The 16640-nt window shown below is 33.1% G+C and overlaps 1 protein-coding gene across 2 annotated transcripts in view; it reads right to left on the minus strand.

Annotated features, from left to right (window-relative positions):
• The window catches only part of Nhe2 (Na[+]/H[+] hydrogen exchanger 2), a 198936-nt gene that overhangs the window by 32680 nt on the left and 149616 nt on the right, over positions 1 to 16640 (minus strand). Inside the window, exons 8-10 of one of the 2 annotated variants that reach the window (XM_085960114.1) lie at positions 8193 to 8401; positions 4724 to 5004; positions 1420 to 1558 (exon numbers count right to left, since the gene is read on the minus strand). In XM_085960114.1, coding sequence (XP_085816240.1) covers positions 1420 to 1558; positions 4724 to 5004; positions 8193 to 8401 — 629 coding nt within the window. Of the gene's footprint in view, positions 1 to 1419; positions 1580 to 4723; positions 5005 to 8192; positions 8402 to 16640 lie in introns of both variants that reach the window. The other variant, XM_085960113.1, reaches the window with a different exon arrangement.

Here is a 16640-nt window from a genome sequence, read left to right on the forward strand (position 1 = left end):
GTTTCTCGTACATTTAAAAAAAAAATTTGCTTGTGGAAAATGGAAAAATGGAAAATGGAGAAAATTGAGTTTAGAGCTGTTATTAAACATTTTAATATAAAAGGGTTAACAGCAAAGGAAATAAAAAATGAGTTGGATTTAGTTCACGGCATATCTGCTCCTTCACTTGCAACTATTTATAACTGGTTAAATGAATTTAAACGTGGTCGTACATCAACAAAGGATGAACCACGCTCAGGACGTCCTGTAGAGGTGACTACACCAGAAATGATCAATAAAATCCACGATATGGTGTTAAGTGACCGAAGATTAAAGTTGAGTGAGATAATTGAGGTTACAGGGATCTCAAAAGGTAGCGTCATTTCTATTTTACATGACAAATTGGGCATGAAAAATATTTCTGCAAGATGGGTGCCGCGTTTGCTCACAGTCGACAATAAACGCAATAGGGTGGTGGCCTCTAAAGCCCTGTTGTCGCTCATGCAACGCAATCCGGATGAATTTTTTCGTCGCTTTGTGACTGTAGATGAAACATGGATACACCACTATACTCCCGAGACGAAAGAACAGTCAAAGCAGTGGATTGCGAAGACAAACCATGTCCAAAGAAGGCGAAAACCGTAAAATCAGCTGGTAAGGTTATGGCTACTGTATTTTGGGATGCACGTGAAATTATTTTCGTTGACTATTTGGAAAAAGGAAAAACAATAACAGGGGATTATTATGCATCTTTATTGGACCAGCTAAAAAACGATATTGAAGAAAAACGGCCTCATTTAAACAGGAAAAAAATCCTCTTTCATCAGGACAATGCCCGTGTTCACACATGTTTACGATCAATGGCTAAAATTGAAGAATTGAAGTTCGAATTGGTCGACCACCCACCGTATTCGCCAGATTTAGCCCCCAGTGACTTTTTCCTTTTCCCAAACTTAAAAAAATGGCTAAGTGGACAACGTTTTTTTTCAAATGAAGAAGTCATCGATTGGACAAATGCTTATTTTGAGGACCTTCCGAAAACTTATTTTTCTGACGGTTTAAAAAAAATTGAGAAACGTCTAACCAAGTGTATTGAGCTCCAAGGAGATTATGTTGAGAAATAAAAAAAAAATACAAAAATAAAAACTGTTTTAATGCTTTTTTCTAAGGAATTATTGACCCACCCTCGTACCACAGATAATAATTATTATATTTGACACAATAGTCAAAAAAGTTTCTTTGGATAAAATAATGTATTTACAACGATTTATAATTTGACATAGTAATATGCACACAGAGATGTAGGCGCCGGTCGAAAGGTAGATAAGCATTCACAAAAATATATAAGTAATCTTGTATTTAGCCAAATCAATTTGAAAGCTGGCCGTTAAATCTGGGGGACAAATGACAATAGTATTGATGCTATATGGTGACGCTTACCCGTCTGTAAGGCTTGCAGAGCTCCTCGGCCAGGAGATGGTGGATCCTGGCGTCCGTCATGTCCTTCTTGGTCGGGTTGTACTCCAACTCCTGCATGTCAATATTCCACGTGGACGTATCCAGGTGACTGAAGCTCGGACTGGTGGTTTTGAAATGATTGCTTTCATAAAGCAGTTTTAATACACATTTAATTAAAACAAAATTAACAAAACGGGAACAAAACAAAACAATATTACAGAGCAGTGGTGAAGAGTGTTACTTGTTGTACAAAGGTACCTTATTCAAGGTGTCTAATCCATGTTAAACCAAAACCAGTTAAGAAATTATCATTAATGTGACGCAAATGTAACTGTATACAGTACGTAGGTTGTACACCGCTTTTTTAGAGCATGTATATTGTTATAATCTCATAGATAAATATATAAGACAAGACAACACTGCCGTAATAATAATAATAATATTCGTTACGTTGCGATCATTTGGTTTTATATTTTTTGGAAATATTCAGTTTCCCATAGAATGTTATGGATTCACGTCTTGCAAAAAAAAGTAAATTGAAAGATTAGTTTTGATAATTATCAACTAGAGTCTGTATTCTATAAACTGGCGTACACGTCACACGGAAAGCATTGTGCCATCACGTTCAACTGTTGCAAGTTTTCAATGTGAGGGAACGAGATCGATGCTGAAGCAGGGGGGGGGGGGGAATTGCATGCGAGCTTATAGAAAACAGACTCTAGGTGATGTCATAGAGTTTTATACAAAATTATATCATATTATAGCACAATTATTTCCGACAATCGACAGTTACAACTTGTTTGATTGTTGAAATTTTATAATAATATTCTATTAAGTATAGATGTCACCGGTTGCTGTGGTAATTTAATGAAGACACACAGTAAGTTGTTACTATTGGATATTATGATTTAACATAAAATTAAAGGGTTTTTTTTTTTAAAAGATAGACGTTACATAATAATAACTAGGAGTAGTTATTCTTCACCACTGACTGTTACACATAGAAGCACATAAAAAAGCAGAAAAGAAGATAGTCGTTAAAAATTTAATAAACAATCAAATTTTAATACCAAGACAATATACAGGCCATAGTAACTGCATTTGTAACAAAATTATTACAATAAAGCAATATTTTTTATAATAGATAATAATTATGTTATGAGTCTGATAGTTTCAAAAGGTGTTAACTCACATTTTCATAGTTTTAATAAAAAGCAAGAAAACTGCTGTGGAGCTCAGATCATCAAAAACTATTGGAAGTTATCAACATTTGAAACAAACTTTTGGAATGTCACAAATGAATTTATTTAGGAAACTTAGGTTACATGACAAATGACATAATTTCTTGCTATTATAATTTGTTTGACCGGAGTTAACATCTTCTGTTTTAAATTTGGAGATGGAGTTAAAGATGTTTGAATTTAAAAAATAATAGACAATTTATTGCATACCTACTTGTAGAGTTATGTTGTACAAACTGGCTTTGTTCATACAATTTGTGCCGGTGGAGTTAACACTTTTTGAAACTATAGGATTCATATAATTTATTTTGAAAATTATTTATACTTGTGGCAAATAGAAAATTTAACAATACACACATTTATATTACTAATATAATTAGAGAAAAATAACTGAAAATAGAATGAAAAGCGTTTTGTCCTCCACAGGGTGGAGGTAACTTGATATTTTATGTTGTTGCGGAGAATGGTTGTTACCCATTCACCTAACCTGTCCGGTACATGCTATGGATTTAAGCACATATCGAAAAAACAATATGTAAATTTCGTTCAACTGTGGGTTGTTTTGAGCTCACGACTTACTGTTTTTATGGAGCGTTTTCTGATTAATACTTAATAAAATATGGGAAACAAAATAGCCCAATTGAATGTGCCTGAGATATTATTTAAATTTATTTTTCACTGGCATTGGACATTATTAATTCAAGACATTGAGATTTTCTTTTATATGGCAATAATTTATTGTTAGTAAAGCAGGCAAGAATGATTAATTGAGGGCTCTAGAAACAAAATCGCCAGTTCATATTTTTGAAAAATATTGGCAAGTCAAAAAAAAATAAAATATGTCTTATTTCTCTTTTATAGGTATAATTTCTAAAAAAAAGTATTTACAAATATTTTTTACAGAAATTATACCTTTGAGAAAGATATAAGACATTTTTAATGACTCACCAACATTTCACGAAAATAGAAACTGCCGTTTTTGTTTCTAACCCCTCAATTAGAAGTACAGACTGTACTTTAAGGAAAAAATAGCGTCCATATAAATAAGTGGAATTGACATCTGAAGGGACCTACCTATATTAATTGCACTCCCAATTGGCATCGCCAATGGTAGGTTAGTTTTATATTGGTAATACAAACAACTGATAGATAGGTACTCGGAGAACACAGATTAATATTAGTGTTACCTAAGAACCAGAAGAAGAGGCCACAGAAGATCGGGGAAGCTCGAATTGAGCCGCCATATAACCATAGAAGGAGCTCTTTCCATTTTCACTCATTATTACCACGTATCGTCATAATATGTATAATGTCATTTAAAGTTAAAACTACCTACATTGATTCGACCACTTCACAAACATGGATTCGACCGTGTTTAGGAAAAAGGACGTAACCCTCACAGAACAAATTTTACAGGAGGGGCAAAAAATATTGATCTTGGTTCAATATTAAAAAAAAAATAGGCACAGACATTGGGTGCGATTGATGATTTGGTGTAATATCTTTTCGATCTAATAATAATTAAAGAAGTTATTACATAAAAATCATGAAAATTGAGGGTAAATGCTTTTTTCCTTAAATTAAAACTTAATTAAAGCTCAATTAAAGTCTGAATTTAAATAATAATTCAGCATTTGCGGCTTACTTCCTTTTTACAGAACGTGTATTTAGTTGTACACATTGTTAATAGGTATCTAATAAAGCACTTTTCGAAAAATCGAGGATTACGCCCTTTTTCCTAAACACAGTCGAATGATTGCTTTAGTGAAACAAAAGTTGTGTTGAAGTTGCAGTTTTTGACAGTTGGATTGAAAATAGTGAAGTTTGCCACAAATGAATCCACAATGCGAAATTTATTATATTTAGTATCCAACTGCCCCTACTAAAAGAGGAAGTTTTCTTCAACTTCTTTGGATTTTCATCCAAAAGAAAGGTTAAGAAAGTCAAACCTTGTGTCCATACAAGTTAAAAATTAATAAATCATCAATTTTTAATAGGCATACCTGAAGCTAGAAAATAAATACAAATGGCAAATTGTAACACACCTTCCATTGAAGTTTCCGGTGTAATTCCTAAAGATGGCCGACATGGATTCCGTGCCGGAGATGTTGCCGATGGTGGACGCGTTTCTCTGCATGTACTCGATGGCGTCCCTCATGGCCAGCTTGGAGTAAGTCTCCAGGATCTTGGGCTCAGCTCCCTGATAGTTTCGCAGCAGGAACGGCCTGATGAACTTGTTATCGAAGCGCTTGAACTTGTCACGGATGTGATAGTTTCCGTGCTTGCCAATGATGTCCTCGATGCCCGCCATCATGTGGTCCATGAACTGGAATTTGTGTGAGCGGATGTTATTTACAGCGCCAAAATAAAGGGTGTGTGAGATGCTATTTTTCTTCAACCATGACTTGAATACCAGTTAGGCCCGAGTTAGGGTAATAAAGACATTAAAAAGTATATATACAAATGATACAGTCAGCATATATAATGTCAATGGTGGTTTTGAAAATCTCAATCAGGCAATAAACATTAATTTAAAGAAAGCCCATAAGATAGTACTTATATTGAAATCGCCGAATTGAATCAGATTCAAAGTAAATATACATGTATTATTATAGCTTTATTTTGTACAATATCTATTAAATCCTACCTATAGGTACTCGTATAAGTTTGATATAATATTACTTATTTCTTTTTATTTCCCTGGGCGCTAAAATGCCTAGTTGCGCTCCTGATTATTTATTGTCATATTATGGTATTTAAAGAAAAGTATGTTGGACATATCGAACAGTGATTGAAACATTAATAAATGGGTAACTGAGCAGACAAATGTTTTGGACATTATAAATTTAATATAAGACCTCGAAGTGGAGATTATTTATAAGAGACCAAACGTTCACAAAAGTTATTTAAATTAAAATGATATACTGAAATTTATGACGCTATAATTTAGGTCAACCGCACGATAGACCGCATCATAACACGACGAATAATTTACGATGTTCGCACTACACCGATGAACACGAAAATATTTTATTTTTTTCCCTAAATTTTAAAGATTAAGATTTTAAATTAAATCCTCAAAGAAATAGTTGTTTTTTGAAAAAATAAATATATTTCCATTGTTAATATACGCAAGTTTACTGAACATGCAAAACAATTATCTAATTTTCTTCACTAAAATTTTAGTTCACACCCTGTTGTAAACATATTATTTTCTAATTTGATACGTCATTTAAATATCACGAGGAAATAGTATAAAACTGGCAATAAACTCTTTGTCCACTCCCATAAATATATAGAATATAGATGAACCATGTAATTTATTATTAATACGAAATTTAATTTGCTAATGACAACAATTCAGTGTATTCATTACGTGTTATAATTTACCACTCAACCTTGTAAAGAAATTTCAACTCCTAACTCTCTTGTCGTCCATTTGAAAGTAATCATAAGTAGGTTACACTTTGTATACCTATTAAATGTGCGTGGAAATAGTATAAAATGCTCTAGGTAATTGACATATACTTTGGAAAGAAGTAGGTACAGACCTACAAACCTATCTAAAGAATGGAAGGGGGAGTCACAGTCGAAAACTACCCAATCAAGACTCGCAACTGGAAAGAATCAGACATTCGAATGACGCTTTCAAAATGGCGTCCATATGGTAGGTCGTAGTTCCATTTTTGACCGTTCATTAGATAAGTTTGTAGGACTGTATATACCTTCATGCAGGACTCGAAATGGACCGGAGCGTATCGGAGCGCCGTTCCGGTTCAAAATTAATTGAATTGAAAAACACGCGCGTTAACATGATCTTACTCCCTACTTAATTTATCGTTTGACAATTTATGGCTACGGCCGTATGTTGTAGCTTAGCCACTGGAAATGCCAATAGAAATGGCGTATTTCAAAAAAATACTACCTTATTCTTAGGTCAATAATTGTTATAAAGCAAACATTATTCGTAGAATGTTTATCACATTTGAATAGTCAAAGACATAGCTTATAAAAAGTATCTATAAAATTATCTTTAAATGTGTAAATCTTGCCCATTTTCTGAATAATAGAATACCTAATTCTTGTCAAATTTGGGATCACAGAGATTATCGATATAATTTTTTATTGTAAATATTTCACTATAATAATGTCGACATAAATTATACTAATGGTTTTATAAATGCTTTTAAAAATTAATGAATATGAAAAATCTTAACACCACTTCACATGGACGTACTGAAATATGACTATATTCTAAAACATTAGAGCGAGAGGTTTAAAAGAATACTATTTTATGTAATAAAAATACTTTATGCAGTCATCAAATGTTTAAAATAAATATAAAGGATAATAAGGCTTCAAAATTATGTAAATAGATTATCTACAACGTTTAATGAATGTCCAGGATCGTGCTTTGAAAATAGCATAAAAGTTCCATTTTGACGTACGCTGAGCATGTGGGCCGTTAATATTTTTAGGTATAATTCTATTTACTATGTTAATATTTTGTAAAATTATCAAGCGCTCCGGTTCTTAAAATGTTCCATTTCGAGCGCTGCCTTCATGAGAGTTTATAACTTTTTCATAAAGTATGGAACACAAAATATGTTCTATGGAGCACCAGTGGCGCACCCAGGATTTAATATTGGGGGGGGCCCAAGGCGGAGAATATAAATTAGTCCCATAGGCTCTTTTTCTTCTTTACAGCCTAATTTCACGTTTATCGGTCTTTTGTCTATTGCATCGGTATACCTACACCATGGTCCCCACATCCTGAAACGGGCCCTCAGGCTAGGATATTTGGCGGTCCCCCTACCTACCGCTAAGATTAAAGGCAGTGTGAAACACTACATTAACGTTTTTCAAATTGTGTTTTAGTTCAAATTAAGGGTACGTATACAGTGAATTATTGACGACTTTTAATACATCTACTTTAATAATGGAGCTGTCGAGTATCGATACATAATAATCAAAAAATATATTGCACAATTATATAATTGAAAATGTTCATAGCCATGATGTATAATAGCGCCGCAGGCGACTTTTCTTACTATTAAAGCTAATTTATGATGTGTGTTTATCTCACTTATCTGGTCAACCCGACACGCCGGCCCCCCCACAGCCCGGGCCCCCAGGATAGAGCCATGTCAGCCCTCCCCAGCCATGACCTACGACGCCACTCCGGAATTCGGGTGGACACCGAGAATTTTTTGACAGTTCCATTAGGGATTAGGTTTCTAAAAAAACCTGACATTAGTGTTTCGAAATTTTTGTGTTAGAAATTAAAATCTAAGAAATTTTTCTAAAAAGAGTGCTGGAGAATTACAAATAATTTTTTTGTCGTGTTTTTATTTGTCTAAGCCCAAAGGTGGGCTTTCGGTTTCAATGTTTAAAATCATTCTGATAATTTTCATGTTTGGGGGGTGCCAGGGCCCCTTGGCTCCCCCCCTGGGTGCGCCACTGTGGAGCACAGTTTAGAAAACCCTGTATTACAGTACGTTGGTATTTGCTTACCCTTTCGTGAATTCTCTCATTCATAGTAGGCTTCCTCTTCTCCGCCCTCTTGACGTTGAGGATCTTCACCAGCGGCTTGATGGTGATTCCCTGGATGAATACGGTAAAGTAGATCACTGCTATGGTGGTCGTCACGAACATCGGCTGCAGCGGGACGATGGCTGGGTCTATCAGAAGCACCAGCGCGAATGCCACAGCACCACGGAGACCTGGTAATATATATATTTATTCAATGCTGAAGTATGTACCTCAGGTTAAACATAAACATATGAAATAATTCGCACGAATCATAGACAGATCGATAGCTTAGCCCTTTGTTGCCCAGTGAGAAACCACACGCTTTTATTTTAGTGCTGCCATTGCCATCTAGTTTTGAGTAGCCACATTTTTTATAATGATAAACTAAAGCTCACGACCTAAAAACGGTTACAACAGAATACCTAAGTCCTAAATTATTGTATATGTAACGAAGTTAGATATTTTGAGTGCTGTCACATGAAGATATTTCAAGCAAAATAATTACACTATATTCAAAAATCAAAATATTGTCTGGAAAGTCTTTCTAAGAGTATTTTTATATTATCTAGTCATAATATAAAGTAAATATAACCCATTAAAATTAAAGGTTCTTTCAATTCATTATATATGTTAAAGATAAATAATTATATACAATTAGTTGCTATTTTCTATGTGTTAAATATAATATGTTTTTTGTCCTAGTTGCCCAGTGGTTATTAACGCTTTCGCTGCTGAATAGATAATGAGATTTTAATTGCCCCCTTTAAAATGCACGTTAATTACATCGATCGGCCGCCTGGTCATTACGCACCGTGTGCGTCTTCCGCGTCCAAAGTATTAATACCCTAAAAACTGAACTATACCTATTTTTTTTAAATTATAATAAATATAATATGTGAAGTATTATAAAACCGTTTTTAATTTTCGTTTATTTGAATAATTTGAGGTCTTGGGCCGCAAAGGGTTACAGGCGAAAAAGTGAAAGACGTAAGTTCGAGTCCAATCGGTCCAATTTTTTTTTAGAATTTGTTCTAATCCAACACTTCTGTCTATGTTACTAATACCTACTAACAAACCTCCTTCTACTAAAAACGGGTTATATCGGTGTAAAAGTGATTCGAAATATTTTTATTGGTGGCGATAACATGGTCTAAAATGATGAAAAGTTTAAAACTTATTTTTGTATTCAATTTAAGACATACATATTTAGTTAGTTGTCACACCATTACTGAGTACGAGCGGTTGGTGAACTAACTAACTCTACACAATATTATTATGAGTCCAGAGTTACAATCTTCTTGTCACCGAATTATAGTACGCGGTCCAAGGTCCAGGCGCCTTGTCATCTGTTGAAATTTACAGTATTTTTGTTTTCCACAAAAAAAAAATAACGGAGAATTTGAGTAATTCCGAGGCCGAAATCAAAGGCCTTTTCTACCTCTTTTTTTTCTTGGTTCGTCAAATTTTCTTCTGCGAACTAGTCTGCGAACTAGTTGTATAAAAGTATAAAGCACATAATAGGCAATTTTTCCGATGCTTTTATGGTTTAATGCCATCCCTAACATATGCCATAAGGTACGTATAAATTATGTTGTATTGTGTATGTTCATTTTCATCATAACAGGGTGCAAGTTTGACGGTGTCTACTAACTGTCAACACACCCATTGGACATTAAAAATGCTATAAGCCATTATTTCCTCTCGTCATATTCTCCCTCATTTCATTATAATCGAGAATAACAAATTCTCAAATATGGCGTCGTAAATTTGAATGCGGGTTCCCGCCCGCCGCCATATTGGCGCCCATTCCAGTAAAGCTATACCTTTTGCAGTACAATTTTTGTACACATCTCGTTACCATACAATATAATATTATATTGATTGGTGCATTTTTTAACATCATCGGTTATCGCCGGGATTTTAAAACTAAGTGTAAAATCCAAACGATTATTCAATGTTTACCACGATTCAAACGAATGAGAAAAGAACGAAGTCGTGTAGTAGTGATTAGGGATTGCAATACCGTATGAAGATGTCAATACCAGTTTTTCGGTATTTCTTATTGAATACCGGTATTTATTAAATAATAAAAAAACAGAAGTAGGTGCTTATCAATAAATATATCTATTAAAATCTTTTTAAAATATTATTTTATAGCAAACACCTACATACCTACATTTATTATGTTTACATTATATGTATTGATCGTAATTGTAGAACTAGTGATTTTTTACAAATAATTTGAATATATTGATAATTTTAACTAAAGCCCTCAAAAGTTCAACAAGTGCAAATAAGTGTCCGGCTGCAAGAAAAGCTACTTAAATTCAACGCTTGTACAGTCATCAATAATTATTATAAAATAATTGAACATTTTTGTCACGGATGTTTTCTATTTCGAAATAATATTTTCATAATTCATCACGACAAAATATATTTGATGAAATTTGTTTTATTATTTTTTCAACTCTTGGATTCACTCAATACATTTGCATTTTAGCAGCACATAACTTATAATTCATTTTTAACAATGTAAACGAGTGTGCTTTCTTAATACCGAAAATTCTGGTATTTTGGATTTTAAAAACCGGTATTTCGGTATTGATAAATATTGGAATACCGGTATTGCAATCCCTAGTAGTGATCAACTAGAAAATTACATCTTGCCTACATTGTGAGAGAGCAATAGTACAGCATTTATCATTACAGTTATCCAATGAACTGTTAAGAAAAGCAGAAGATAAAGCAAAGATTTTCTTAAAATGGTGGCCGACTTTCAATAGAAGAACCGCGAAAAGAAGTAAATATTTAATTAAGTAGGTACTAAAAAATTAGCACTATTGTGATAAATTTGTTTTTACTCTTCAGAGTATAAAATCTGAATCTATTTTTTCAAAAAAGGCGTGTCATTAATGAAACTAATTATTACGTCAAAAAGGAATAGTGGTCAAAGTTATAAAACTTTTAACGGAATGATTATCAAGAAAATATACTTATGTGTATATTACATGAAATCGGCAAAATTTTGCCTAATTCATGAATCAACGGGCTTGCATTTTTCATGAATTAGGCAAAATTTTGCCGATTTCATGTAATACGCAATTTCACAGATTCGGTGTAACATATATAGGTAAGTGTTGTCAATACAATATTTACAGCCTTTCTTAATTTAGGAAACACTACTTTAGAGCACCACACTGCCGTTAACCTCAGCGATAGGTAGCTGGGCCCGCCAAAGATCCTGGCCTGGGTCCCGCTTCAGGATGTGGGGCCCATGATAGAATACATTTGTCAATGAACGATGATGAATTTGGATTGAAAAGGAAAAATTAGTAGAATTATCATGCGATAATTCATTGAAACAAAAACCCTAGTTCAACTTTGGTTGAATCTAAGTGAAGAACAATATAATACTTTGTTAAGAAAAGCAATGCAAGTTGTAAGTAAAGTACTGCTACCAATGATTCCTAACATCATATTTATGCGAAACGGGATTTTCTGCATTAGCTGCAATGAAATCCAAATATCGATCTCGTTTAGTAGAAAAAGAGCACTTTGTACTAACAAGCACATTTATCGCATGAAAAACAAATTAATTTAAATTATAACAACCTTCTTTATTTTAATATTTTTTTTCATTTTTGTATTTGTACATTTTTAACTATTTAAAAAGATGTCTATTATTATTAATAAAATAAAGGGGGGGGCGCTAAGACTAGATTTTTTTGAAAGGGAGGCGTAGTAACATAAAGTTTGGAAACCACTGAAATAGAGTGATTCAGAATTTTCTACACAAATAATCTAAAACAAATAAACATTAGTTAACGAATGCTGGTAACGAATTATCGCGCGTGATTTGTATGAAAGCATTATACGTTATTATTGTTACGTTTACCTCTATTCAACAGGCGGTTTTGGTAGATGTGCATTAACAATTATTATTAGACAGTTAAAAAAATATTGTATTAAATGAAAAAGGCATTAAAATAATAACTGCACAATACATATTAATATAATTAAATTAAATCAATTGATACCAATACCATTGGGTCTATTCTATACTTATCGACCGCTAAAGTGATAAAGTGATAGATATTATCAAACTTAGGGTAGGTTTGTATCAAAGTATTAGCACTTATTGTAACAATTACAATAAGTTGGTTCTAATTGTTGCAATAAGTGCTATATTTTAACAGTACCTCTCTTGCTGCTGTTAAAATATAGGACTTATTGCAACAATTAGAACTAACTGATTGTAATTGTTATAATAAGTGCTAGTACTTTGATAATATCTATCACTTTATCGCTTTTAGCGGTCGATAAGTATTAATAGAATAGACCCGCATGTCAAATTTAAACGGAAGTTCGCCATAGTCGTAGATGACGATTGAGTCTTTGCTCGCAGACTCTGAGTGGAATAATTGATATAACACATACCTAGTTATAATGTTCTGATATTATTGTTCAATGACAAATGTATTACCTATTTAATAAAATCGTATGGAGGTATTTGATGGCCTTGTGCCAATTTGAATAGGATACACAATAGTTGGTTACGACTGAATAGAAAATAAGCACTTGTCGCGCGGGAAAACAGTTACAATTTTCGCATTATGTGATTTCATTGTAACATTAGGCACAACCCCTTCGCGCGCCATTTATTTGCGCGCGAAATAATACTGTGTACCTACTTGGTGTTCTGTGACGGGGTCAATGCGATAATTTCATGCCAGTATCTCAATGTTGCTAGTTTGTTGTTAAGACTCGAGTGTAGAAAATAGCCAAACATAATTCCGTAAATCAATACATTGGTAGTACGCATTAAATATATTCTCTTTATTGTTACAAAGAGCCACGTATTTACCAACTGTCTGTTATTCTTTTATTACATTTACGAATAAAAAAACAACTGTATATCAGTGGCGAAGGCTCCATAGTAGGCGATTATTTGAAGCCTACCTTCTAACAAAATAGATATAAAGTATTTAAATACGTAAATAAAAAAAAATGTGCGTGAACCAATTGAATATATCGTCAGAATAATAATTAATATTAAAAAAAATATAAATGAGAGCCATCTATCATTAGAATAATGTAGAATGAATAAATAATAAGTGACAAACCAGCGACTCTAGCGAGGAGTATTGAGATATCGATTCATTCGACAATAATTTGCCGAGCTTATTGTATGAACTGCGTCTCAAGGCCATCGGAGCAGTCTGGTTTTATTCATACGAATCTATAGGCTTATAAGGCAAAGCTTATATATTTAGTGTCGAGGACTGTCGCTTTGGCGCTTTATTCAAATATTAATTTAAAAAAAATATTTCTATTTGTTCAATCACGTCATTTATAAAGATAGAATATTTTTAAAAATAAATAATAATTTTATCTCGTAATTATTATTTATCATTTAATTCAGTCATAGAACATATAAGTATATTATTTTTTTGTTTAGTTGTTTGTTATATTGGGCTGTTGATAAATTTACCAATGATATATTTTTAGGCGTCTGTTACGTGTAGGTATAGGAAAATACATAATTTATATTCATTGCTCAATTCTATATCGCCAGTGAGCTATTGAAATTTCATCTATTCTGTGTGATTTGACATTAGTGTGTACCTATTCATCAGTAGTAATATCGTATTATCGTGTTATTTCCCGTGAGTACACCTGACAAGTGTGCTCTTTTTCTTTGATCTCCACAGCCTAACTCTTTCCAAAAGTCACCCTTCACCACTGCTGTATATTAATATTTATAATATAGTCAGTAGATATTATGTAGGTGGATATGAAATATGTTGAAAAAAACCTTATTCTAATTCCTTATTAGCCTGAACTGGTCGCGTACTAGTTCAAAGGGGTTCGCGACAAGTTTAACCTGTAATCCTTCATTGCTTCGTGCATTAAACTTGATTTGAGCGCCAAGATTATTTTTAAAATTTGGAGCGTAACATAAAGTTTGGAAACCACTGCTCTATAGAGACGAAGCCTTAATGTATGAAATTTAAGCAAAAAAGGACCTCTGGCTTAATGATTAATTTAGCCAGAATTGTTTTCGTATTGCAGGTCCATTTGAAGAGAGAATCATACATCTACTAACTATTACCTACATTCCACTATTATTTCGGATCACCCAATTATGTTAATTACATAAATAGTAAAGTTATATGTGTAGAAATTGCCAAAAATAATCCTTATATACTTAAATTTATAGAATTAGATTTGAATTCGACTTCCATTTGATATTTCAAGCATCTCACACATGGATCAAAGCATACTTTTGAAAATAAAACTTAGCTATACATCCCTCATCAATTTTATGTAGATAGGAAAAAGCAATACATTAACTATTATTTTTAAGATGAATAATTACGTAAAACTTAGAACACGAGCCGCCATTTTGTTTTCGGGGCTGCCAATAGAAGAAAAAAAAATGAACTTATTAGCAATACAATATGTATAATCGTTCCATTCGAAAATCAAACTGCCTTCAAAAATCCTAATATTGCCCTGCGATTTTTACGAAAGGATCTCACAATCGGTTAACGTCGCACTACACCTACCTATCCACAAAGCTACACTAAGATAATGTTAACTGTCAAATTCTCTATGCTTTTTAGTCCAATAAACCGTTCGAGTGGAAATTTGTGTTATCAATAAAATTAATACCTACACTAATCGTAAGTTATCATCCTCGCCTGGTGGCTGTCTCTCCTTTGTAGTGGAATGCAGCCGTGGTAGGGCATATTACAAAGTTACAATACATATTATTATGTATATTTCAAATGTAAAATCGTAGATAATAATACTTAGTTAAATACTAATAAAATAATAATAATAATAATTTTCCCGATACTATCCAATGATTCCAATGTGTAATTTCGTAGAGACAGTTCATTTGTACGTAATGTTTCTATACAAGTATTAAAAATTACCAGGGACTTCATCTATATTATTAAATTATATTTGTCTGGCACTGGTGAATACGTAACGAAAAACCTAATGAGTATTGTAATAAAAATTAATGATTCTATTCATAAAGAAATTTACATAATCTTTATGTAGTATTTACAAAAAGTGTCTGTCTGTGTTGATCAGTGTTTTAACTATTTCCATTATACATAACATTTTTTTTATGCATAACATAGCATATTATGGGCCTCTACAGAGTGGAGGTTAGTATTAAAAGAATTTGTTTTTACGAGAAATGGATGTCAGCCACTTCCTCAACCTACTAGGTCCATGCTCTGATTCATACACAAATTGAAAAACAAGTGTATGTAGTTGTCAGACGATTAAGCCACGCCGCCATCGTGGGTGGACAAGCACAATATAGTTATTTTTTTTGTCTGTTTGTTCCATAATAACTCCACAAATATTTGACCAATTAATTTATTGAACGCGTGTCTTGTATAGATTCGGCCGATGGTAGTCCGCGAATTTTTGGCGTCCAAATCCCCGGCAAAATAGCCCGGTCTCCCAGGGCTATTGGACCGATTGGGTCCAATCGGGCTTTGCGTCCTAGGTGAGGTGACTTCGACTGTCGCAAGAAAAAAAAACAAAAAATACAGGAACAACAAAAGAAAAGTTGATTTCAAAATTTAATTATATATTTTACAGCAGGTACAACATTTAAAACGAAAGATCTTTCGTCAGATGAATACAGAACTATTCTTACTTACATTTCAAATATTTTATTGGAGTGTTTTTTGAAACATTCTATTTAAGTTATTTATTATTTGTATAGACACATTTATGCATTATTATTATCATTAATAGTCCTACTAAAATATGATGTAATACGTTAATCTATACAAGTAATAAATAATTTAACTAGGTTCACTAGGTTGTTTCAAAGAACTGCCTTCGAAAATATTTCAAATGTGAGTTTAATTAAACTCGGAGTTTGTGTAGTAGAATCATTTTTAAACTTTGCCAAATTTTGACCTGATTATTAAAAAAAAAATGATTTGGTAAATAGTTCAGAAAATTTTTAAGAAAAAGATTTCAAGAAAAAAAAGTTTTTCGCACTTCTATGAAATTGTCTTCGTTAACCGTTTTTGGAAAGCAATATAATAAATATATGCGCCCCTTGTGCTTAGTGGCCTCACACTTGTTAGGATCAGCCCCTTGCTTAGGGTTTGATGAGTGACCTTACGTCAACTACACCGAGTCAACGCTGAGCGAACGGAAAGAATGATTCAAATCAACACAAAAAATCACTCACATCTTCAAAATGAGTAATCAAATACAGTCAGCTTAGTTACGTCAAAAGGTACGGGTCTTATGTTAATTCGTCTCAAAGGTGAAACGGTCTGTAGGTACCTATATCGAAATCCACTGTTCATAGGCGTTCATACGGATAAAAATAGGCCCCAGGGGAGAGCTTAAAACGGCGAAAGCTGCTGAGAGCTTTCTTAGCGA

This window comes from Rhyacophila brunnea, unplaced genomic scaffold (genome assembly GCF_057557595.1).
Source record: "Rhyacophila brunnea isolate RB1 unplaced genomic scaffold, BYU_Rbru_1.0 scaffold_9, whole genome shotgun sequence".
In the NCBI taxonomy this organism is placed as follows: Eukaryota; Metazoa; Arthropoda; class Insecta; order Trichoptera; family Rhyacophilidae; genus Rhyacophila; species Rhyacophila brunnea.